The sequence below is a fragment of the Marmota marmota genome, unplaced genomic scaffold (genome assembly GCF_001458135.2).
Source record: "Marmota marmota marmota unplaced genomic scaffold, marMar, whole genome shotgun sequence".
In the NCBI taxonomy this organism is placed as follows: Eukaryota; Metazoa; Chordata; class Mammalia; order Rodentia; family Sciuridae; genus Marmota; species Marmota marmota.
Window position 1 is genome coordinate 5,235,875 of NW_025999927.1, and position 24,154 is coordinate 5,260,028.

General features: G+C 38.3%; 1 protein-coding gene across 1 annotated transcript in view; it reads left to right on the forward strand.

Annotated features, from left to right (window-relative positions):
- The window catches only part of Ryr2 (ryanodine receptor 2), a 437,587-nt gene that overhangs the window by 325,881 nt on the left and 87,552 nt on the right, over window positions 1-24,154 (forward strand). The window contains exons 66-73 of the mRNA XM_048800411.1: window positions 4,030-4,090; window positions 5,279-5,517; window positions 6,955-7,036; window positions 12,724-12,854; window positions 16,092-16,412; window positions 17,808-18,048; window positions 18,422-18,509; window positions 20,975-21,067. Of these exons, the coding sequence (XP_048656368.1) occupies window positions 4,030-4,090; window positions 5,279-5,517; window positions 6,955-7,036; window positions 12,724-12,854; window positions 16,092-16,412; window positions 17,808-18,048; window positions 18,422-18,509; window positions 20,975-21,067 (1,256 nt within the window). The remainder of the gene's footprint in view (window positions 1-4,029; window positions 4,091-5,278; window positions 5,518-6,954; window positions 7,037-12,723; window positions 12,855-16,091; window positions 16,413-17,807; window positions 18,049-18,421; window positions 18,510-20,974; window positions 21,068-24,154) is intronic.

Here is a 24,154-nt window from a genome sequence, read left to right on the forward strand (position 1 = left end):
GACCCTTTCCATTTTCCAATTTTCTGGTGAATTTTCAATGTTGTTGAATCCTCCAGACCCTTCCAGGACAGAGACCTCCAAGAGAACTTGCCCTAAAGCTACATTTTGTATGCAGTGATCATCACTTTAGAATTTCTTGGCTTGACCTCATAGTGATCCTAGAACTTAGTGCATGACATCATTAATGCACCCTAAAGTGCTGTAAGTGTTCAACAAGATACATATATGGTTAAGATGAAGCAGGACTATTATTAAAAATTTTCCCCAGGCAAGTTCCTGATTTAACTAGTGCATCTTAATCTTACTGTTATGTTTGGAAAAATTTTTAAAAGTAAATACTAAGTAAAGTAAAACAGTGCATTCTTTCAACAGCTACCTCCCCTGATCCATGCATTAATGGATTGGGTTTTCAAAGACAGTTCTGATGATTCTTCCCCACAGGTGTTTAAATGGTGACTGCCATCCTATGTCAGAGATACTAGGGAATTAGTCTATGTTTGTAGTGTCCCTAGTGATGTGCAGACTGTGCCTGTTTGGTAGAAAAGCAAAGTCACTTGAAGTAATGAGAATCTCTGAGGATTGGTGCCTATTTGAGAATTAAATGTGCCTTGACTTTGAGCATTTAATGGTTCAGTTTTATTCTTCCCTGTATCACAGACTTCAGAAGTGGTGGTCATTGACAGTGTTCAATTTTTCTCTCTCCTTTCATAATTTTGATTGAAATTTATATCTGCTAGCATAATTTCATTCCACATTATTAACAAGGGTTCTGCCAAGAAAACTCATTCCTTCAAAGAAGAGAATATAATCAGACACCATTTGAAGAGCTATGTTAGAAAAATAGAGACGAATAATTAGAACAACTTCAATCGCTCTTTCCAGGGGAGGAAAAGGCAGCGTTGTGAGGATCCTCTGTATATCAGATGGCCAGGCAGAAGTGGTTCATGATAGTTGAACTTGAAACAGCTTGATCTGAGAACTCCTCAGTTACAGATACTATATCAAAAACAAGATACAATTTGGGATTTAAACACTGCTCATTTATATTGGATTTTTAACTTTGTCATTTTCATCATTTAGTGAGCTCTGTTACGAGCACAGTTATGTTGTTTCAGACCCAGTGTTGTCTGTTGTCTCTAGAATCAGACCTGAGTTGTGATTTTAACCATGTACATATGTGCCCACACACATTTACACATGCATGTTTGTAACCATGTTTATACATAACACAGTCTTAAAAATATATGGACAAAACTTAAAAACTTTTTTTTTTTTTTAGCAATTAAGCAATTACTTGAGCATAAATGCATGGAAACCCATCCGCCCCTCCCTGCTCACTACACTGCTCAAGCTTATGTGAACTGTGAACGGGGCTTTAACACCTGCCGGGCACTTGATCTTATGGAAAGGACACTGCTAAACTCAGCACAGTGCACAAACAGTGACCATCTGTAATAACCAACAGCAGATCAGAGAGGATGGGACAGAGAGAGCTATGTGTTTTAGGAAGAGAGAGGGGGACAGTTGCATAGGCTGGCTCACAGCTTTGTCCCCTTCGTGCTCACAGCACCCTCTCCTTCTCACTTTTCATACTACATCTTTCTTACCTTCTATTCTCTCAACCCTGGGAGGCCTGGGACCTTTTTCCTTCTAGACTTGGCTAGTGAATTTCACTCAGTTTTCAAGTTACCTGTTTCTGATGTCCAGATGTGTAGCTCCAGCTGGGTCTCTTCCTTGAATTGCAGAGTTTCTTATCAACTGCCTATTCTGGGGCTCCTGCTGAGTCACTATGCTTTATATATCTCAAGCAGGGAGCATGCACCCCACTCTTCTTTCCCCTTTCCTGTCTCTAGGGCATTATATGGAACTGCCATTCCCCCAGTTGTTCAGGAAAAAGCCTGGGCATTATCCCTGACTCCCTTCCCTCTCAGGTCACATTCAATCCATAAGCAAGTGCTTGTAATCTGTCCTTAAAGTCTTCACCATTAATATTCAAATTCACCAGATTCAAGTTCACCGCCATGGAAACTGACTGAGCTCCTGCAGTAGTTCCCTGACTTCCACTCTTGTTCTTGCAGAGTTGCATATGCTGCATCTCTGGAAAATATAAATCCTATTAGCTCCCGTGTTGTTCAAAAACTAACAGTGTCTACCTATTGCACCTTTCGAAGACTACTGTGAGTGCAAAGCTCCAGGCCTTCCCAGCTCTCCACTTCACATCCCCTCTGGCCACTCCGATGTCCTTGCACGTGCTGTTCCTATGCCTAGGGCCTCCTCCTGGATATATGTGTGGCTTATCCCCTCCTGTCATTGATATCACTGCTCAAGTGCTACCTTGAAGAGGGGTTCAATTACTCTAATCCCTATTCCCTGAAATTATGTATATATGCACACACACACAAACACACCCCTAATCATACATATATACACACTTAAGTATATAGATATATGTACACATATTTTGTGACTTGATTTACATTACATATATACATACCCAAACATATATTTCTGGTACTGATGAAGATATATATACACACACACACACACATACATACACACACACACATACATATATATACATACACACACATGCACATGTTGTGACTTGATTGAGATTTTATATACATACACACATACACCCACATATATACATATAGTAGACATATACACATGTATATTTTGTGATTTGATATTATGTTACATGCTAATTTTTAGCTTAATGGTTCATAATCTATACTCCAACTAAACCCAAGATGATAAGGATTGTATTTTGATTGTATTTTATTAGTTTTAGAGTATCTGGTATTTAATGCTTGTTGGAATAGTTAAGGGCTGCAGTAGAAGTCCTAGGTTTGGCATCTGCCAATACATAGGGAGATAACAAATTTTGCCTTTCTGCTCATTTTTCTTCCTTAGTATCAAAAATTCTGAAATTTGAAGTACAGAGTAAATGAGACATTTTCTTAATAAACTCATAATCTCAGTAATAAACACCTTACTCTTTTCATATATTCATCATGCCACTAAATCATATCACTAAACTGGCTTACTCTTAATTGAATCATTATTAATTTCCATGTGTATTTACATGATTTATTTTAGGATGCTTTTTGTACAAAGGATATGACACATTCAAATGTTATAAAAAATTCAAATAGGAGTTGTCACCCTCAGGACCCAGGAGATGATTGTGTGTGTGTGTTTGTGTGTGTGTATAAAAGTGATGAAAGTATAGGAAGAACTAACAATATCAACTATATTTTAGTGATCAAATTACTATATTACTTTGGATTCATTGTTTTATTTATTTACTTCTTAGTATACCTGCCACAAAGCAAAATATTTGCAGTGTTTGTATCACTACTAGTTCTGTTATTCCTGATAAAATAGTCAGAATATGGGATTCTCCCATTACTTACAGGAAGAATCTGTCCCTGTCTGTTAAATATCTTATCGGAATATTGCTTAACTTTTTTGACTTCTGATGTTGTTTATGCAATGGTTTGGTGCTTCCTTTTTGCCAAAGACCAACAAAATTCAAATAAATTCATCTTCAGTCAAATTCAGACATTAATGCTTCTTAAAACAATTGAATGAAATAAGAAAGCAGAGACACCTGGGTCATTAAAACAGAATTAAAATGTTAAACTTTTAGCCCATCTCATTTCATAAAGGGTATGAGCTAACTTTTAAAGTTCACATACAATATAACTTAAAAATAAAATGAGCTAGCATGGGGAGGGAAGATTCTGGAAGAATTCAGTTGGAAACCCTTTCAGCTTTGTGCAGTGCTTTGAATGCTTCTGAGCATGTCGGCTATTTCATGAGACATGCTTTATTGCTTTCCTACTTACATTTGCATAACCACTTTTAAGCAGAAAAACTGCATGATTTTAAACTTGATTATTAAAGTCTTCAGTTGAATTTTATTAGTGAGTTGTGGTGTTGACTAATTTTTGCAGTACAAACATTGATAGCAAGTCGGGAAGTTCTCAGGGCAGTTCATACAGTGCCTTGTTTCCCCTTTAGGAAATGATGCAACGTCTATCGTCAACTGTCTCCATATTTTGGGTCAGACTTTGGATGCAAGGTAAATGGATACACTTTTGTCTAAATGAATCCATGTAATAATTACATATAAAAATGTTAAGAAGGACCCAGGGTCTTGATTTTATTCTTTGGAATTGTAATAAAGACTTAGATAAAGAGAAAGCCTTTTGTAATTTACTAATAGTAGTAGTTTATGACTATACTCAGATTATTTAAATTTCCAGTAATTTCTGTAGCAGCTTAGATCATAACTGAAGGTCAACTTGGGAATGTAATGTGAGGGGAAAAATGGTGAACTTGTGGCTTTAGAGGCCTCTTGTGGCTTTAGAGGCCTCTGAGTCTCCAGACATGGTACTTGTGTTTAATGTTCATAACAACATTTGGCTTTATAGAAAACAGGACAGTTTAATTTTCTATTTGTATTTGAGAAAGTTGTGCTAAAGATTGCACAGTAAGCACATGGGTAGACAAACTCCCACATTTGAGTGTTTTCTACTTTACTCTTATGTTAACTTGACTGAAATCCAGCATGTGAACCAAACGTAGCACCTGTTTATTTAGCATGAATGAGCTTGCCGTTAAACCATGCATTTAGTTCATACAGTCTGCCAGTTAAATCTAAATAAAGTTTTTAAATGTCAGCTACAGAGAACATTCAATGGTATCCTTTGCTTATCCATTCCCATTTTCAGGTTTTACTTGAGGTGTTTTCTGTAATGAATAAAGAAAGCAGACACTCTTTTGTACCTCTACTTCCTACTAAAAATAGTGCCATTAGGGTGTTACCTCTGTAGCAAGGTCAGTCTTCACTGGCTTCCTTAGAGAAGACTCCAATGCTACCCCTGAAAGCACAATCTATTTATAGTAGATGACTTAGCTAGCTTTAAGGTTTCTTCCATACTCAGTGCCTCAGGATGTATTCTCCTTTGGTTGGATTTGGGATGAACTACCTGGCTCAGAAGCTTCATTGTGTTAGTTACAAAACCACCATCTCAGTGTTGAGACCACTAATGGAACATGTCAAGCTTAGCAAAGCCTTTTGCTCTGAGGTCCTTCATGAAGCTGATGATGAAGCCAGTTCACTGAGCAGTGTTCCTGTCACTTTAGGCGTACTGAAAAAACATTTTGGAGTTGATTTAAAAAGGGTTGATAGGTGGATGCCTTAGTGGAGAAGTTGGGCTATGTTGGCTGCTGTGGGCAGGTGCAAGTCCCCCTTTTGACTCTCTAGGACTGTGATGAAGACCGGCCTGGAGGGTGTGAAGAGCGCGCTCAGGGCCTTTCTGGACAATGCTGCAGAGGATCTGGAGAAGACCATGGAAAATCTGAAACAGGGCCAGTTCACCCACACCCGGAACCAGCCCAAAGGGGTTACGCAGATTATCAATTACACCACAGTGGCACTCTTGCCCATGCTGTCGTCATTATTTGAACACATTGGCCAGCATCAGTTTGGAGAAGATCTAATATGTATGTATATCTATTACTTAGAGTTTCACTTTTGAAAAAATATAGTCAGAAATTATAAAAGACATATCTGAGTCATTCAAGCACTGCTTATACATTAAATTTTTTTTTGCAAATCATTATAGATTGACATTTGAATTATAGGAACCATTTTTATAGTGGTAGAACTCTGGATCACATGGGTTTGCAGAGAGGACCAGTATAGTATTGGTTAGGAACAGTAGTGTCTACATTGTTGAAACACAAGATTCCAAATTCTATTTCTGCCTTGCCTCTCTAAATGTTAATTTTCTAGTGCAGTTGGACCATATGACATGCCACATTAACTGCTTTTGAATTGATTCTGTGTAGACATGGAGTGTTGCCACAGGCTGCACTACCAACACACGTGAAGCTACTGAAACCAAGCCTGTCTAAATTATTACAGCACTAAGGGGACTCAACTTTGATTTTTAGGTTTTGGTCAGTATTTATGAGGGATTTAATCAGATGGTTTTGGCTATAATTTGTAGTTTTAAAAAATTCACAGAATTCCCAAGAGTAAGTGGAAAAAAATAGCATGCGAGCTGACCTAACTTCCTGCTCTGATGCTGTGAACATGGGACAAGAGGGAGCCCCGAGGAGCACAGCCACCTGCACCTACTCTTCGTGGAGCTTCCTCAGACCATGGCAATGTTGTGTAAAAACCAGTTATTCAGGGGCTGCTGCAGGGACCTGCTGCACAATCTTGATCTTAACCAGTAGGACACTGTTGGCAGAGCAGTGTGCCGGGGCAAGCAGCCCTAAGACAGGGATTGAGTCTTCAGGCTTCGTTGCACCCACTGGGAACAGTAGCAGGGTCTGAACTAGGAAGTCACAGTTCTTAGACTCCTTTGCCTTTTAAACTTGTCTTATGGGATAATAGATCATCTATAAGGTTTCTTTTGCTTTTCTAGCATTAGAAAATACCAGACTGACATACTTATGCCTTAAATATCAAGTAATTTGGGAAATAATAGTCAGTTCCCTCCAATATTCTCCTTGTCAGTCATTTAAGAGCATGGTAAAAGATATAGACTTTATGTACTTTTGAAACAAGTGTCAAATTCTACCTATATCCCCTGTCCTTCCAGATATTCTTAGGGTTAATTTTATTCTTAGAGAAATCCTTTATTCTTATACCCAGAGAAAAATTACAAAATGCTTCTGAGAATATTCTGGGTAATTGCATTGTGTTCTTGAGAATATTTTCATTTCCCTTAAAAAACAACAACAACAACAACAACAAAAAAGCAACTCTGAGAAAAAAGTTTTATTTTTCATTTTTATAAATCCGTTCTTATTTTGTTCTTCTAAATGTTAAAAAATATTAGAATGTCTTAAATAGGGATTTTAGCCTGAACTTTCTCAGAACAATGTGTAAATGTTTTGTTGGTGAAGTGTGATTCTCTTTTCCCTTAGTGGAAGATGTGCAGGTGTCTTGTTATAGAATTCTAACTAGCTTATATGCTCTGGGAACCAGCAAGAGTATTTATGTGGAAAGGTAAGAATTTAAGAATTTTAAAATTTAACTTTTTAATAATAGCTGTTTGATTTTAGGATATTTCATTTTATAACTTTTTCCTTTCTTATGCACTTGACTAGACTGTCATAAATTCCTTGAGAGTTATTAGACAATCTTTAAGCTAAATAAGAATTGATCTAATAAAGGACAGTAGAGTTAGGCAAAAAAGTAAAGCAATAATGGCAAAGACCATTTTTAACATAAAGTTTAAACAGAGTGCTTCTGAGGCTTATGTAAGAATCTGCTAGTGCACTTTCTCACTGTGTATCAGAAATACATAGTGGCCTAAATATAGGCAGTTTATAAAACCAGTTTTATTTTGTATGTTCTCAAGTTTCCAGAGGAAGTTGTTTAACATTGTCAAATGCTGACAGGTAAAGAAAGAACTGAATTTAAACTTTGGTAAGAGGGCTGGGGCTGGGGCTTAGCGGTAGAGCGCTCGCCTAGCACTTGTGAGGCCCTGGGTTCGATCCTCAGCACCACATAAAAATAAATAAAAAGATAAAGGTATTGACAACTACAGCTAAAAAATAAATATTAAAAAAAAACAAAACACCAACTTTGGTAAGAAATGTCCATGGACTAGATAAGAAAAACAGAGTAGGCTAAGACATTGTGATAGGTTTAAAACTGAATGATGTAAAGCCTCCCCAAATTAATATTTTTTATTAGTTATGAGCTTAAAAGTCACTTTCTAACAGATGCATCTTGATTCCCTGGTTCTCCACATTGTGGGCGTACTCAGAGGGCAGATTACACCCAGCCAGTATTACATTACCAGTTTACTTGTTAGTTCTTGTTTTCCCTATCAGATGCCAAGATCTGTGGTGTTAGCTGACAGTTGTGTTCACTGCTGCGTCCCAGCATCTGGGTAGCTGGCATTTGGTTAATATTGAATGAGGGAACACAGGCTTGAAACACTAAAGCTAAACTGGGATCAGGAAACAACTAGAATAGATAATTGCATTTTTACTTGCTACAAAGAGAGTGCAAACATTTTAAATCATAAAACTGAGAGAGGCTGTATATGAAATAATTGATAGACTTGATTCTGTAAAATGTCAAAATTCCCATGTCATTAGGTACTCTTGGTGCATTGTGTTTCATAAATGAGAATGATAAAAACAAGAACAATGTTAAAAAGTATAAAAACAGGGCTGAGGATGTGGCTCAAGTGGTAGCGTGCTCGCCTGGCATGCGTGCGGCCCGGGTTCGATCCTCAGCACCACATACAAACAAAGATGTTGTGTCTGCTTAAAACTAAAAAATAAATATTAAAAAGACGAAAGAAATTAAAGGCATAAAAATAGGAAAAGAAGAACTTAAATTATCACTATTTGCGGAAAACATGATTCTATACCTAGCAGACCCAAAAGGGTCTACAAAGAAAGTATTAGAGCTAATAAATGAATTCAGCAAAGTGGCAGGATATAAAATTTACACGCATAAATCCAAGGCATTCCTGTATATCAGCGACAAATCTTCTGAAATGGAAATGAGGACAACCACTCCATTCACAATATCCTCAAAAAAAAAAATAATAAAATACTTGGGAATCAACCTAACAAAAGAGGTGAAAGACTTATACAATGAAAACTACAGAACCCTAAAGAGAGAAATAGAAGAAGATCGTAGAAGATGGAAAAATATACCCTGTTCATGGATAGGCAGAACTAACATCATCAAAATGGCGATATTACCAAAAGTTCTCTATAGGTTCAATGCAATGCCAATCAAAATCCCAACGGCATTTCTTGTAGAAATAGATAAAGCAATCATGAAATTCATATGGAAAAACAAAAGACCCAGAATAGCAAAAACAACTCTAAGCAGGAAGTGTGAAACTGGCGGTACAGTGATACCAGACTTCAAACTATACTACAGAGCAATAGTAACAAAAACAGCATGGTACTGGTACCAAAACAGGTGGGTGGACCAATGGTACAGAATAGAGGACACAGAGACCCATCCACAAAATTACAACTATCTTATATTTGATAAAGGGGCTAAAAGCATGCAATGGAGGAAGGATAGCATCTTCAACAAATGGTGCTGGGAAAACTGAAAATCCATATGCAACAAAATGAAACTGAGTCCCCTTCTCTCGCCATGCACAAAAGTTAACTCAAAATGGATCAAGGAGCTTGATATCAAATCAGAGACTCTGCGTCTGATAGAAGAAAGAGTTGGCTCCAATCTACATATTGTGGGGTCGGGCTCCAAATTTCTTAATAGGACACCCATAGCAAAAGAGTTAATAACAAGAATCAACAAATGGGACTTACTCAAACTAAAAAGTTTTTTCTCAGCAAGAGAAACAATAAGAGAGGTAAATAGGGAGCCTACATCCTGGGAACAAATTTTTACTCCTCACACTTCAGATAGAGCCCTAATATCCAGAGTATACAAACAACTCAAAAAATTAAACAATAAGATAACAAATAACCCAATCAATGAATGGGCGAAGGACCTGAACAGATACTTCTCAGAGGAGGACATACAATCAATCAACAAGTACATGAAAAAATGCTCACCATCTCTAGCACTCAGAGAAATGCAAATCAAAACCACCCTAAGATACCATCTCACTCCATTAAGATTGGCAGCCATTATGAAGTCAAACAACAACAAGTGCTGACGAGGATGTGGGGAAAAGGGTACACTTGTACATTGCTGGTGGGACTGCAAATTGGTGCGGCCAATTTGGAAAGCAGTATGGAGATTCCTTGGAAAGCTGGGAATGGAACCACCATTTGACCCAGCTATTCCCCTTCTTGGACTATTCCCTAAAGACCTTAAAAGAGCGTACTGTAGGGACACTGCTACAACATTTGTTCATAGCAGCACAATTCACAATAGCTAGACTGTGGAACCAACCTAGATGCCCTTCAATAGATGAATGGATAAAAAAAAAAATGTGGCATTTATACACAATGGAGTATTACTCTGCACTAAAAAATGACAAAATCATGGAATTTGCAGGGAAGTGGATGGCACTAGAGCAGATTATGCTAAGTGAAGCTAGCCAATCCCTAAAAAACAAATGCCAAATGTCATCTTTGATATAAGGAGAGCAACTAAGAACAGAATAGAGAGGAAGAGCATGAGAAGAAGATCACCACTAAACAGGGATGAGAGGGGGGAGGGAAAGAGAGAGAGAAGGTAAATTGCATGGTAAAGGAAGGAGACCCTCATTGTTATACAAAATTACATATAAGAGGAAGTGAGGGGAAAGGGGAAAAAACAAGAGAGAGAAATGAATTACAGTAGATGGGGTAGAGAGAGAAGATGGGAGGGGAGGAGAGCGGGGGAGGGAAGGGGAAGGGAGGGGGGATAGTAGAGGATAGGAAAGGCAGCAGAATACAACATACACTAGTATGGCAGTAGGTAAAAAGTGGATGTGTAACCGATGTGAATCTGCAATATGTATATAGGGTAAAAATGGGAGTTCGTAATCTGCTTGAATCAAATGTATGAAATATGATATGCCAAGAATTTTGTAATGTTTTGAACAACTAATTAAAAAAAAAAGAAAATTCTTTCTCTCTCTCTCTCTCTAAAAAAAAAAAAGTATAAAAACAGGAGAGATAACAGGCACAAGGTTAACCATTTAAGAAAAGGGTTATTACAAATCAGCAAGAGAAACACATCAGGAGAAAAGGCAGTTTGCGCACCTGAACACAAGTGGCAAATGAAACGTGAACAAGAGTGAACAGCTTGTAATGAGGGGAGGCACTTGAGAATAAAAATGGGATCCCATATTGTAACTGCTATATTTGTAAACAGAAGAAAAAGATAGTTGGAAATAAGATTTATAATCTGATTACAAAACTTGAGAGGGTAAAGTGAGTCAATCCTGTGCAAAGACAGGTATCATAATCATTTCAGATGTGCATGGCTTACCCCTAGAACTTGGAGTCCTGGCACCAGAGTTAATGGAAATAAGTATAAACACAGGAATCTATGAGAAGAGGTCTAGATTTTTTTTTTGTTAATGGAAAAGAGAAATAACTTACATATCAAAAATAGTGCATTACTTCAATAATTTGTAAAGCTTCCTTAGTCTAAAATATTTTTAAGCATAAAAACTGCATGAAAATAGTTTAATTCAAAAAGCACCTAAAATTTTTAAAACATCAGAGTGAACTCCATTACTTTTGTCCACTGATCTAATTGCCTATTTCTATGTAATTCACCTTAGTTAGTATAGCTTTGTAAGTTTTAATGTTTGGTTGTCAAATGAGTATCCTTTCACTAACGTTTCTTTCACTTTAGAATCTCAGTGGCTAGTCTCATAGGTTTATTCTTGAAAATGAACTTTCAAATTATTTTGTCAAGATTGATGAAAAGAAAAATGTGCTATAATTAATTATTGATTAATTTTAGGAGGCTTTACATCATTCAGTTTTAAACCTATCACAATGTCTTATTTAGCCTACTCTATTTTTCTTCTCTAGTCCACGGACATTTATTTCTTACTGAAGTTTAAATTTCAGGTCTTACTTCACCTATCTACAGCATTTGACAATGTTAAACAACTTACTCTGGAAACTTGAGAACACACTATGCTCACAAAGTCACCTGAGGACACTGTTCTCAGAGCATAGTGTGTCTTCAAGGAACACATCATTATATGGTATTTTTTTTCTGTGAAGAATTTAAACTTGGCTGCTAAGAGAATTATGCAGTGGTTCTTCAATTAGATCAATTTTATCAGCTTTAATGTATTTATGTAAAATCTTTTATGTAGATCATAATATGTTAAACTATTTCTCTTATTATCCTTTATTTAATAAACAAGTTAATGTGCCAGGAAAGCCTTGGATTAAGTTGATTACCAACAGAGAAAGAATTTATATCATTGGCAGGGGAACACATTGAATCCTGGCCTGTCCCAAATTGATTGATTATAGTGTGATTTTTTAACTTCCTTCCCTTGTAAATGATAAATCAGTTTTACATGTTATCAATACTTTTTAGCATTTAGTATGTCTTAGCATTGCTTTTGTGTAATAAATTTGCAGGGAATGCATTATTGTGTTAGTGCTTAGTTTTTAATTTGTCCTGAATCCAGTTATTCACCTAGCAAGAATTCTTTGTTAGTAAGTCATTTTATTTTAAGGTACTGGGGATTGAACCCAGGGGCACTCTATCACTGAGCTACATCTTCAACCCCTTTTATTTTTTATTTTGAGACAAGTTCTCACTAAGTTGCTGAGGCTGACCTCTCACTTGTTATCCTCCTACCTCAGTCTCCTAAATTTCTGGGATTATAGGTGTGGCTACCATGCTGGGTTCAATAGATCATTCTTGAAGGAAGGAAAGGAAGGAGGGAGGAAAATGTTCAAAGTTGAAGGGGAAGTGACAGCTTTTCTTGTTTTGTTTTGTGTATGTGTGTGTGTGTTTTTTTTTTTTTAATCTTCTGGCCTTCCCTCTTTTTAAATTCTTTTTTGCTAACACATAGTTTAGCTTTTATTAATTTGCAGGGATTTTGCTTTTGAACACGTGATGTTTCACATTAAAGAAATTGGATGTGGGGATTCATCTTATTAAGTAGCAATCCTAGTGTCCCTCTGGTAGGTTGGATTTGCCAAGGCTAATGTTCATGTGACTTCTTCAGCCATTCACATGGAAGACATAAAAAAATAAGCATTTTCCACCTGCAGGCAGCGTTCTGCCCTGGGAGAGTGCCTGGCGGCCTTCGCAGGTGCCTTTCCTGTTGCATTTTTGGAAACACATCTTGACAAGCACAATCCTTACTCCATCTACAACACCAAGTCTTCCCGAGAGAGAGCAGGTAAGGCAGGGCGTGCACAGTGCTTGAGAGCAGAAGCAGAACATGACATCATGTGTTGTGTTTTCCTAAAGTGGTTTTCCCAGGGTGATTTCGGTCAAGGGTCTCCATGGCTCTTGTTTCTGAAGGGCTGGTAGTTGGCATTGTGGGTTTTTTTTTTATGTTGTATACTGTTTCCCTCATGTTCCTGAAACAAAATATGTTTGTTCCCAAGTAAATGAGTCTCAGAAAAATCAATACCCTCAAGAATAAGACCAAGTGATCAGCAAATATGGAAAAAAGAATTGGGTCTGTTTTCCAGTTCAGGTGTCCCTTGCAGTCATTCATCAGGGCCTCCTTGCTCATCCCATCTGTGAATTCGTGCCTTTCACTGTTCTTCACCCCCCAGATATGTCGACCTCATTTTATTTCATATGGGTTTTTCAGATAGTTTAGTTTAACTTTTATCATTAAAAAAGCTAAAAAACATGGTCATGTGTAGCTAATAAAAAAAAAAAAAGCTAAAAAACATCAATTGAAGACCCTTGGTCAACATCTTGAATTTGCCTAAGTATCCACGTATACTTGATGTCCACACAAGTGTCCCTTGCTTCATCGCTGCCTTCCCTTTGGGAAGATATGGTGATTTACCCATAGAAAGCCTTCAGTGACTGTTGCTGAGGATGTCAGTGATTGGTCTTTGGAATCTAATTAGAATTATTAACTAGCTTTTGAATTGAGTTGGACAAGCTTTAAATAAAAGTGGATACTATATATTCGAGTCAGTGCCTTAACCATTCAAAGCACAATTCCCAAACCCCGAACATTACACATGTGACCCCTCATAGGATCGTCTTCTGGTTGATTTCCTCTGATAAAATCTCTGGTATCTGGTTGCTTAATAGCCCTAAAGAGTTCTCAAATGCACATCTTTTTCTTCATGGGCTAGTTTCTGTGTAACTGATGTGTGTTAATGGGAGCTGTTGGCTAGTTATACTGATTTTATAGTGGATCTCATCAAATAAAGTACCTTTTAATGTATTGTATGATTTTTAAATTATTATTATAGTGATGAATATAGTAGCAGGTGAAGCTAAAGACAAATATTTAAATGTGCCTTAGTAATACTTTTCCACATAATTTCTATAATACATTTGTAATTAGTGAAAAATGGTTAATTAATCCTCAGTGTAAACACATAAAAAGTTGTCTCATTAGGGCTTTTTAATTCCTTAACACTTTTGCTATGAATCAAGCATGAAACAATTTATTATCTCTTTACAGATAAGAAATATACAAAGCAGGTAATTCATTTGCTTAGTTTCTGTAACAAATCATCTGCATAACAAGGCAAAGGAATTGAATTTAATGATTTAATTCAACTTTTAGTCAGCTAGTGGACAAGAATTTTGTGATGTGCATGGGGGTGGGTGGAGGAGATGAGATAGAAAGATCAATGAGATTTGATTCTTTCCCTGGGGAGTTTCTCTTTGCAGTAGGGGGGGAGAGAGTGGTAAGTGTGATAGAATTGGGAATAAATAGCCCTGGGGACACAGAAAAGCAGTTTTAGTTGAGAACAGCTGGGAAAGCATCACACAGCAGATTCAGGATGAGTCTTAAAATTGGGGAGACCAAAACTCTGTTACACGGGGGAAACCGCAAGCATTTTGACCTGGCTGGAGAGAGATTCCAGGAGAGAAAGGGTGAGGGTGAAGGAAGAGAGAGAACCCAGGAAGAAGCAGGCAGGCTTTTTGTCAGGAAAGGGGAGTGGACTATCCTCCAACCTCAGTCTTTTACTGTCCTTGAAAATGGAGTAGCACGAATAGATTTGCACTTTGAAATCCATCCTGACAGCAGTAGGATGGACACCAAGAGCAGCTGTCAGAGAGCCACAGGGCTGGTCCAGAGGCAAGGCCGTCAAGCAAGGCCCCTGGACGGAGTAGATGAGGAAGAAGGTCTTGGGGGATTGCCTGTAGGTAGGGTCCTTTCGGGTGTGAGACCAGGGGCTCTTGTCACGTGGAGGTTCTCCCAGGTTTGCAGCTTGGCTGGCTGGTTCGATGGCGTTAGTGCATATTCAAGAGGCAGGTTGGTGAGGTAGTCGCTTTTGACCAAAATATCTGACGTTCACAACGCAGAGGAGGAAACATTTATTTTGGCTCATGGCTTCCAGGGTTCAGTCCATGGTCAGCCTACTCCATTGTCCTGGGCCTGAGGAGAGGCAGAGCATCATGAGGCGAGGACATGGCAGAGGAAGCTGCTCACCTCATGACAGCCAGGAAAGAGAGGTGGGGGCAGAGGAAGAGAGGGAAACCAGGGACAAGATAGAATGCCCCCAGTGACACACCTGCCTACAGTTACCACCCATTCAAACAAATAATCCACCCAATGGATAATCCACTCGTTAGGTCACAGCTCTCAGTGTCTAATCATTTCACCTCTGAACTTTCCTGCACTGTCTGACATGAGCATTTGTGTGATGCCTGATATCCAAACTACAACACATGAAGAGGAAAGGAAGAGTTTAGATTTAAAACCAGTTTGGTTTGGCTGCTTTTGAGACTTCCAGGAAAAAAAAAATCAAGAAATCTGGCACTGAGACTTATGAACTTGCAGCAGAGGCCCACAGGAGTGCCAGGAAGTACCTAGACAGACATGCAAACTGAAAAACAGAAGAAAGCCCAAGGTAGATGGCAAAGAAACCACCATGTGAGACTTCAGCAAGGAGAAGAGAGTGAGGGTTCCACTGGCACAATTCAGGAGAGTCTGGGTCCATTGCCATTAAGGAAGAGGGGTCTTAGGAAAATAGAGTTTGGATTTGAACCTCTGGAGACTTCTGGGGAGGAGTCTTGAGCAAGGGCCCTGAGGTGGGAAGGGCATCCAGGATGCTGGAAGAACCAAGACCTGGGACCACAAAACTCTTCCTCTGAAAATGGGGAATGGTGGAGCACGTGGGACCAGATGCGGGCAGCTGGTGGGCCTGGGAACAGGAGGCTGGAGGAAGAGGCATTTGTGCTCCTTATTTGCCCTGAAGAAAGAGGAGCAGCTGTGTGCTGACCTAGAGGGGGTTGTGTTGGGGAAAAGAGCAGCCCTGACCTGGCTGCCATGGGGGGAGGAGGAGCCAGAGGAAGGATCCCAAGGCTTGCTGAGCTGACGCCCCACAGGGATGGTTGCTGCGTTGATCATGTTGATGGCAAAGAATGGAAGCCACCCTCATCTTGTCAGTTCTTTTATCACCAACCATTTCTCTGTGTGTTTCCCTAGCACTCAGTTTGCCAGCCAGTGTGGAAGACGTTTGTCCAAATATCCCATCTCTAGAGAGACTCATGGAAGAAATCGTGGAGCTGGCCGAGTCTGGCATCCGCTACACACAGATGCCCCACGTGATGGAGGTGGTGCTGCCCATGCTGTGCAGCTACATGTCGCGCTGGTGGGAGCATGGGCCTGAGAGCAACCCCGAGAGGGCAGAGACCTGCTGCACGGCCCTGAGCTCGGAGCACATGAACACGCTCCTGGGGAACATCCTGAAGATTATCTATAACAACCTGGGGATTGACGAGGGGGCCTGGATGAAGAGGTTAGCAGGTAAGAAAAGGGAAGAATATATCCCTAAACTGTTTCATTTCCAAGGAGATTTGAACTACAGAAGACTGAAATATTCCTGTTATAATACTTACTGCTGTTTTTTCTATGCTTGGAAATATTGTTTCTGTCCTGCTCTTCTTTAAAATGGACATAATCAGACATTGGGTAACTTTCCACAGTTATTAAAGTTTTTCTGATTTGTCAATTTCCATAAGGTTAACCAATAAGCACACTAAATATTGATTTTGCTACTCAGTAGGTAATGATTAGGCAGACAAAGATAAAACTGGATTTTTAATCAACTCACTTCAATCATATCCAAAGGGAACAGGGCAAGTAAACCAAATGATGTCGAGTATTTACAGTTTATCTATCATTGCAATATTTATACTGAAAGTAATCTACCCAATGACCAGAGTGTGGTTAAAAAGTTTATGTATGCTTTCATACCAAAACATTATAGCATCTTTAAAAATTCAGGTTTCGCCAGTGTTATATAGCTTAGGAAATGTCCATGATGTCACGGAGGGTAAAAAGAAGAGTTGTTAAAAAATGAATTCAGAATAAAATAGATGTAATACACATTTATGAATTTGTTCATTGATGAAAACACCAGGGGCACACACCAGTGCCTTATTGACTTAAACAGGTGATTGTGGTTGATTCTAACTTTTCTTAATAAACATACCCAATGTATATATTACATTTGGGGAAAAATTCCTTTTAATAATGACCTGTTCAAGTTTGGAACTGTTATTAACTCCAAGTGCTTCTAAATAAGAGAGCATTGTTTTGTGTAGTTTAACCCTTCCATAGGCGAACATGTGATAAAATTAGAAAAATCTGTGCAACCTTATAACTACACAGTGGAGGGTATCTCTCTTAAAGAAAGGGCTGCAGAAACCTTTTTCATTTTTGAACTTGTTTGTGTGGAAATAATTAATTTCCAAAGTAAGGGAGATATTTTACTGTTCAGAATTAGCTGTCAATATTTTTTAGAAATAAGGAAGAACATTGAATTTAACTCAGTAATTATTATTAGTTTTTGTACCAGGGATTGAACCCAGAGGTGCTCAACCGTTGAGCTACATCCCTAGCTCATTTTTATATTTTGTTTAGAGACAGGGTCTTCCTCAGTTGCCTAGGGCCTTGCTAAGTGGCTGAGGCTGGTTTTGAACTAGTGATCCTCCTGTCTCAGCCTCCCGGTAATCATTTTTGAACACTAACTATGCAGGTAGGCTTTGAACTAGAAGAAAGGCTGGGACCTGGACTCTGATTGTCAGAAGCCAGGTTCTGGGAGAGAAGAAAGTTCGGTTGTTCTCAGTTGTCATAACCACCTGTCCTCATGTGAATGAATGTTTGTACAAAGCAGAATCCTGATGTCTGTCTTCACAGTGTTTTCCCAGCCGATTATCAATAAAGTGAAACCTCAGCTCTTAAAAACTCATTTCTTACCACTGATGGAGAAACTCAAGAAAAAGGCTGCCATGGTGGTGTCTGAGGAAGACCACCTGAAAGCTGAGGCCAGAGGGGACATGTCGGAGGCCGAGCTTCTCGTCCTAGATGAGTTCACCACACTGGCCAGAGACCTCTATGCCTTCTACCCTCTCTTGATTAGATTTGTGGACTATAACAGGTACACTCATCAAAAGTAGCCATTTCCCCAATCTGTTGACAACCCCTCTACTCACAGATCCTATGAGCTGTTTCTCTACTAACTGCTTGGCCAGGTGTTACCTCATGGTTGTAGCATAATTGAATGTTTATAGGTAGGTTAATCTTCACCAGGCATCTGAAATTTAAGATCAGAAATCCTACTTTGAAGTTTTCTGCCTTTTGTATGTGAAAATTGGCAGTTGGACACTCATTTACATATTTTTAAAAGTCACAACTGTACTTGAGATTTCCTGAGCTCTGTGGTCAACATATTTATGGGAGGGAGGATAATTTTTTTAAAAAAATAACTTGAAGAGTAACTGAAAAGCCACTGCATGTATTGTGTGATCCAGGGCCAAGTGGCTGAAGGAGCCCAACCCAGAAGCAGAGGAGCTTTTCCGCATGGTGGCCGAAGTCTTCATCTATTGGTCCAAGTCCCATGTAAGTGTGATGCTGTCGACAGACAATATCTACTACTAGAGGTGTAGGGGCTCTATAAACATAAACCAGCCCCTCGGGAAATATCTGGGGGGCTTTTTCTCAAACTTACACTCTAGGATTCATTGGACAGCTGGGGAGAGAGGGGAGGTGCCCTTTCGGACCTTGAGGGAACATAGCCTACTTTTGATCTTTGAAATTTATCTTTGAAAATTAACAGATTTTTAATGGCATTGCATAAAAACATTTTTAAAATTTGTTCCTAAATCTGAGTGTGAGATTGGCATTACTTGGAGCTGTGCCATCTCACCTTTGGTTTTCCCTGTCTCTGGGCACTCCGCTGCCTCCTGGCAGTACTGGTGTCTGAGTGCCAAGACAGGCTGGTCTCCAGGGACCAGCTGCCTCCTCTCCTTGTTCGCATCACATTCTCTTTTCTGTAGGAATTTGGCTTTTCTCACATTTTAGAATCATTTGTCTTTGGATATAAAGCTTTGCCAGGAATCCTGCTGATGGAATTTCTGAAGTGCATCTGTAGTGCATTTTCATTTTACTTTGTATGTTACAGAACTATTTTTACATTATTTTTCAGATTTTTACATCTGAAAAAAAGATCTTAATCATAGAAAGAATTTTAGAGCATTTATTATTTCCAGTAATAATATTATTTCCAGTAATAAGCAGCATAAATATGGGCATTTGTTGTGGTACAGAATTACTCTAATGCCTAGAATTTTCATATCAGTTATGATTTTGTGAAACTTTGTAAGTGGGAGACAGTGAAAGTAAAATCAAAACCTCAGCTTGTTTGATCAGCTGAGGGGGTCTTTGCAATTTGCATTATCAGATTGTTGGACAGAGCAAATCATTTTGAACATGTAATATTTCAAAATTCCTACTTAATAGGATAATCAATATTATTTCTTGCTTATATCTGAGGAACCTTGTCAAATTTAATAAAAATTTATAAAATGTGTCACACAGAAATATTAAGTGAAATAATGTCTCTGCTTACATGTGAATTTGTATCTCCACATTGAAATTCTTCATCTCTCTTGTCATAATAAATTATTTTAGATTTTTTTTATGTTCCTCTAGGTAAAAGCCAGTGACCTCTTATGTTATATATATTATATGTTATATATATATTAAAGGTCTAGGTTAGATAATTCCAGGATTCTGAAAGAAAACTTCAGAAGAAATCAGTCCATCTTCAACTGCCAAAGAGCAGCAACGGGTTGGGGTCTTTTACCTTTCATTTCCTGTATTGGGTCACTCCACCTGTGATGCCCAGTGGACAAATAGGAGTTTCCCAGGAATAAATCACTTAAGAAAACTGAAAACAGCATTTCTAAAAAACTTATTCTTTTTAGTTATAGATGACAATAGAATGTATTTTGGTAGATTATACATACACAGAGTATAACTTATTCTATTTAGAATCCCATTCATGATATTATACATGATGAGGAGTTAACCCACAATTAATTCTACTGTCTTTCCTACTCCCTTCCCCCCTCACTTCCCTTTATTTTCCTTTGTCTAATCCATTAGATTTCTATTATCCCCCTCCCCAAACTCTTTTGTTTTGGGTTGGCATCCATAAACAATTCAGCCTTTGGTTTTATGGGATTAGTTTATTTCATTTAGTATGATAGTCTCCAGTTCCACCCATTTACCAGCAAATGCCATTTTTTATTTTAATATTTCATTGTATATGTATACCACATTCTCTCTATCCATTCTTATTGAAGGACACTTAGTTTGTTTCCATAGCTTCCTATTATGAGTTGAGCTGCTATAAACATGGATGTGGCTGCATCAATATAGTATGCTATAAATATAACATTTTTTTCCTTGGGGAATAGAGAATATGCAACTATATCAATCACTAAAATACAAAAGAAGCTTCTTGAAATTTATATGCAAGACATAATTTTGGAACTTAAAATCAGCAAGTTTTTAGATGGATGCCTAGGGAAAAAAAGCAGAATATGCTTTTTAATCTCACATACATATTTAAAATACAAACCTATTAGTATGTGTTGTGTTCATCCCCAAATATTTAATGATTTTGCCATTTTTTTGTGTTTTCAATTTAAGTGAATAAAATACTGTAATGATATTTTAAAAGTATCTGACAGAGTAGAAAGTTGCGCTGCAGCTATGTGTCTTTTACCTCAGGAGGCAGTACCTGCGGCTCACCACGGAAACTTGGGCTGCAGGACCCATCCTGTCACTGGCTGACCTGTGGCTTAAACTTTCTGAACCAGGGTGCCCCTCTTTAAGACACACCTGCTGTCTGTGGCTTCTCTGATTGTGAGCCCTAGCTGCGCCCCCTCATTCCTTTCTTGATAGGTTGTGCATAAATTAATACCCGTTCCTGAGAAACTTTTGGTTCTTGTGTGACCTCTAAGTACACACTCCTTTTCTAAGTAGTTAAAACTGAAATTTCCTTTGCAACTTCTTAGAATTTCAAGAGAGAGGAGCAGAACTTCGTTGTGCAGAATGAAATCAACAACATGTCATTTCTCATTGCTGACACCAAGTCAAAGATGTCCAAGGTATTACTGCGATGTGCTTCATTGCTCTCTCCTGGGTGGGTGGTACTTGGATTTGTTTTGGAGATTTATAACTGGACTCTGATGGAGTTGTTAATGTTATTTACTGATGAAAACACACTTACTGTTTTAGAGTTCCCAGGACTAGTTTGAGTCAGGTCTAGTAAGACACACAGACACAGACAGGACTCACAGGAAGGAGGAAGTTTCTACTCACATGTCCCTAGAAGTGGGGAGCAAACCTTGCAGAGGAAACACAAAGACTGCAGCTGGGGGATGGTGGTCCGGAGCCTTGACTGTACTTTCCAAGGGAGGCAGGGTAATCAGCTGTCGGACTGGCTCATTGCTATACTTTTCATGGGCTCTGGGGCATCCCTAGTTCCCCCGTAGCTGGCCCTGGCATGACTCAAGCAAGTGGATAGTCACCCAAGCATCAGATCTTGGAAGTGCTGTTGAAATGTAGTAATTTGCCCTGATTATTTAAAGTGAGGTTCACTTTTGTAATTACCATGTTTACCATATTTTTTAAAAAGTCTCCTTTTTATCTGGCTATTTCAGTGTCAGAATATAAAAAATCTCCTTGTAAATCCCCACTGAAAGTTTATATGGTAAATATAACAACAGAGTAAAAAACATACAATAGAGTAAAAAATGTGCTCCTATTTAAGGTGTGTCACAGGATAGGGCTCAGCTTTGAGAGGAGGTGACCATGAGTGCCCACTGCCACCTTGTAACTGCAGAAGCTCAGCTACCCCTGAACCTGCAGTCCATGTCAGGAAAGGGATTCGGGTTACTCCCCGGCCAGCTGGTAGGAAGGATCTCAGTGGTGTCTATGGAGTGCCTCACAGATGGCAGGCACCCAAAAGAACCAATATTGCTGTCCTCACAAAACCAAAACGTTAATTTTCAAGTGAATACCTACCACTCATACGGGTGATGAGCACTGAGATAACTCACCAGAGTGGGAGTGGGGAGTGGATGGAACGGTACAGGATTGAACTAATAAGTGAGGGCTTCAGGTTGGCATTGGAAAGTGGGTATTGTCTAGGTGGCCCATAAGGAGAAGTTGAAAGAGGACATCCCACTTCATGCCAGGTGACTGTTGGGCAGAAGGCCAGCTGCAGCTCTGAAGAGTGGCCTACTTGGTGCTGTTCTTCTCCTTTTCTATTAAATGTAGGGCTATTTTTCATATTTGTATGTGAAAAATGTGAGAGAAGAGGGCTCAGTTTTTTTCACTTTCCTTCTTAAATATGACTATATGTTGGCCATGTTATTGCATGTTCATATTTGATCCAAATGTTGGGCAATAGACTGAGGATGAAGATAGTGTACAAAGTCAGTAATTCCAGCAGTCCTTCTTAAGTTCTCAAGCAGCTCCTGTGGTGAGGCTGTCTGCTAGTGCTAAAGTCACAGAAGGGACAGAGCAGGTTTGGCCAGTGCCCTCACAGAACCCCATGTTTTGGGGAGGAGACAAGCAAAAGGCCAGCTGTATATATGTATAACAGGATATTTGATTGGTTGTAGATTTAATTTCTTTATACTGTGATTTCACCCATGAATATCCAAAGATTTGCTACCCTTTCCAGTTGTAGATTTCCTAGGGGATAAAAAGCAAGATTATTATGTGAGCTTAAGTAGAATCCCTTTGCCTAATGTTTCTCACAAACTGAACAATACAGTGTCAATTTTACAGTTGATTTAAATTATTTTTATTACCAGATCACTTCAGTAGTTATAAATATCAAACCAGGTTGCTGAGTACAGCAACTGAAAGCAGGAGAATCCCAAGTTTGAGGCCAGCTTCAGGAATTTAGCAAGACCCTTTCTCCAAAAAAAATAAAGGGCTGGTAATTTAGCTAAGTGATATAGTACTTCCCAAGCTCTAGATTCAATTTCCTGGCACCACACACACACACACACTCACACACACACTCACACACACTCACACACACACACACAATAAAAACAAAAATCAGTATGAGCTCTTTTTTCTTATATAACCTTGAGACCAAAAGAAACGTATACAAGTTAGAAATCAAAGAAAACTCCAGTGCTAATGATATTCAGACTTTAATATAGTAGGTTTGCTGAAAATAATAAGTACTGAATAGACTATTTGCATTTTGTATCAATTTGTTTAATTTTTAGGATGATGGTCCTTCATTTGGATAATTAGTTTTATTATGTTTTTTTCATTTCCTTTTCAATAAAGAGCTCATTTAAAATTACTGATACATTAATTTTATGTATTAATCAATTTAATAGTACAAATAATTCTTCATTTGTTTTTTTCTGATAAATTTACTGAGTATAATCTTTTACACATTACTACATATAAAAGTGAGATCCATGCATCTCTTTGGAACATAAATATGATGCTTATTTCTGTGGTTCAGAAAATTACATTTTTGATATGTAATTGTGTATTATAGTCAGTATTATATAAGCTGCCATTACTATATGATGGAACGATCATTTCACTACTTTGACTATGCTAAAAACTTCTTTAAACATCATACTGTGATACAGTTTGCCTTCTTTTGAGTAAAGAAAATCATTTGTGTGTTAAAATTTTCCTTTGTTTTCTCCTTAGATAGCCCAAAACTATTACACTATCATTATTATGAAACTGTGTTCCCAGTTTGAGTTATTACTACAAAAAAAACTGCATGAAGAAGTGGATGAGGGCAACTGTTTTAATTTTGATATCAAAACATTCTTAACATAAATACTCACTTCCCAGTGAAAATCAGGCTGTCTTTCAGGGTGACCTTTGGCACCAGTGTAGTCCTCAAAGGCATCACAAGAGCCCTGAAGTATCGTGGCAGTAGATTCCCTTGTAAGCTGTTCACCCAGCTAATTATGACTGGTGATGAAGTGCTCACTGGCCTATCACTTCCATTTCTAAAGATAGGAGTGGAGGCTCTAGGGAGACAAGTTTGCAGACCACGTAAAAGAAAAGTGTATTTTATAATAGTTTTACATGTACCATACATTTTGCCTTTTTATATGTGTGTATATGGGTGTGTATATATATATATATATATATATATATATATATATATATATATATATATATATATATATATA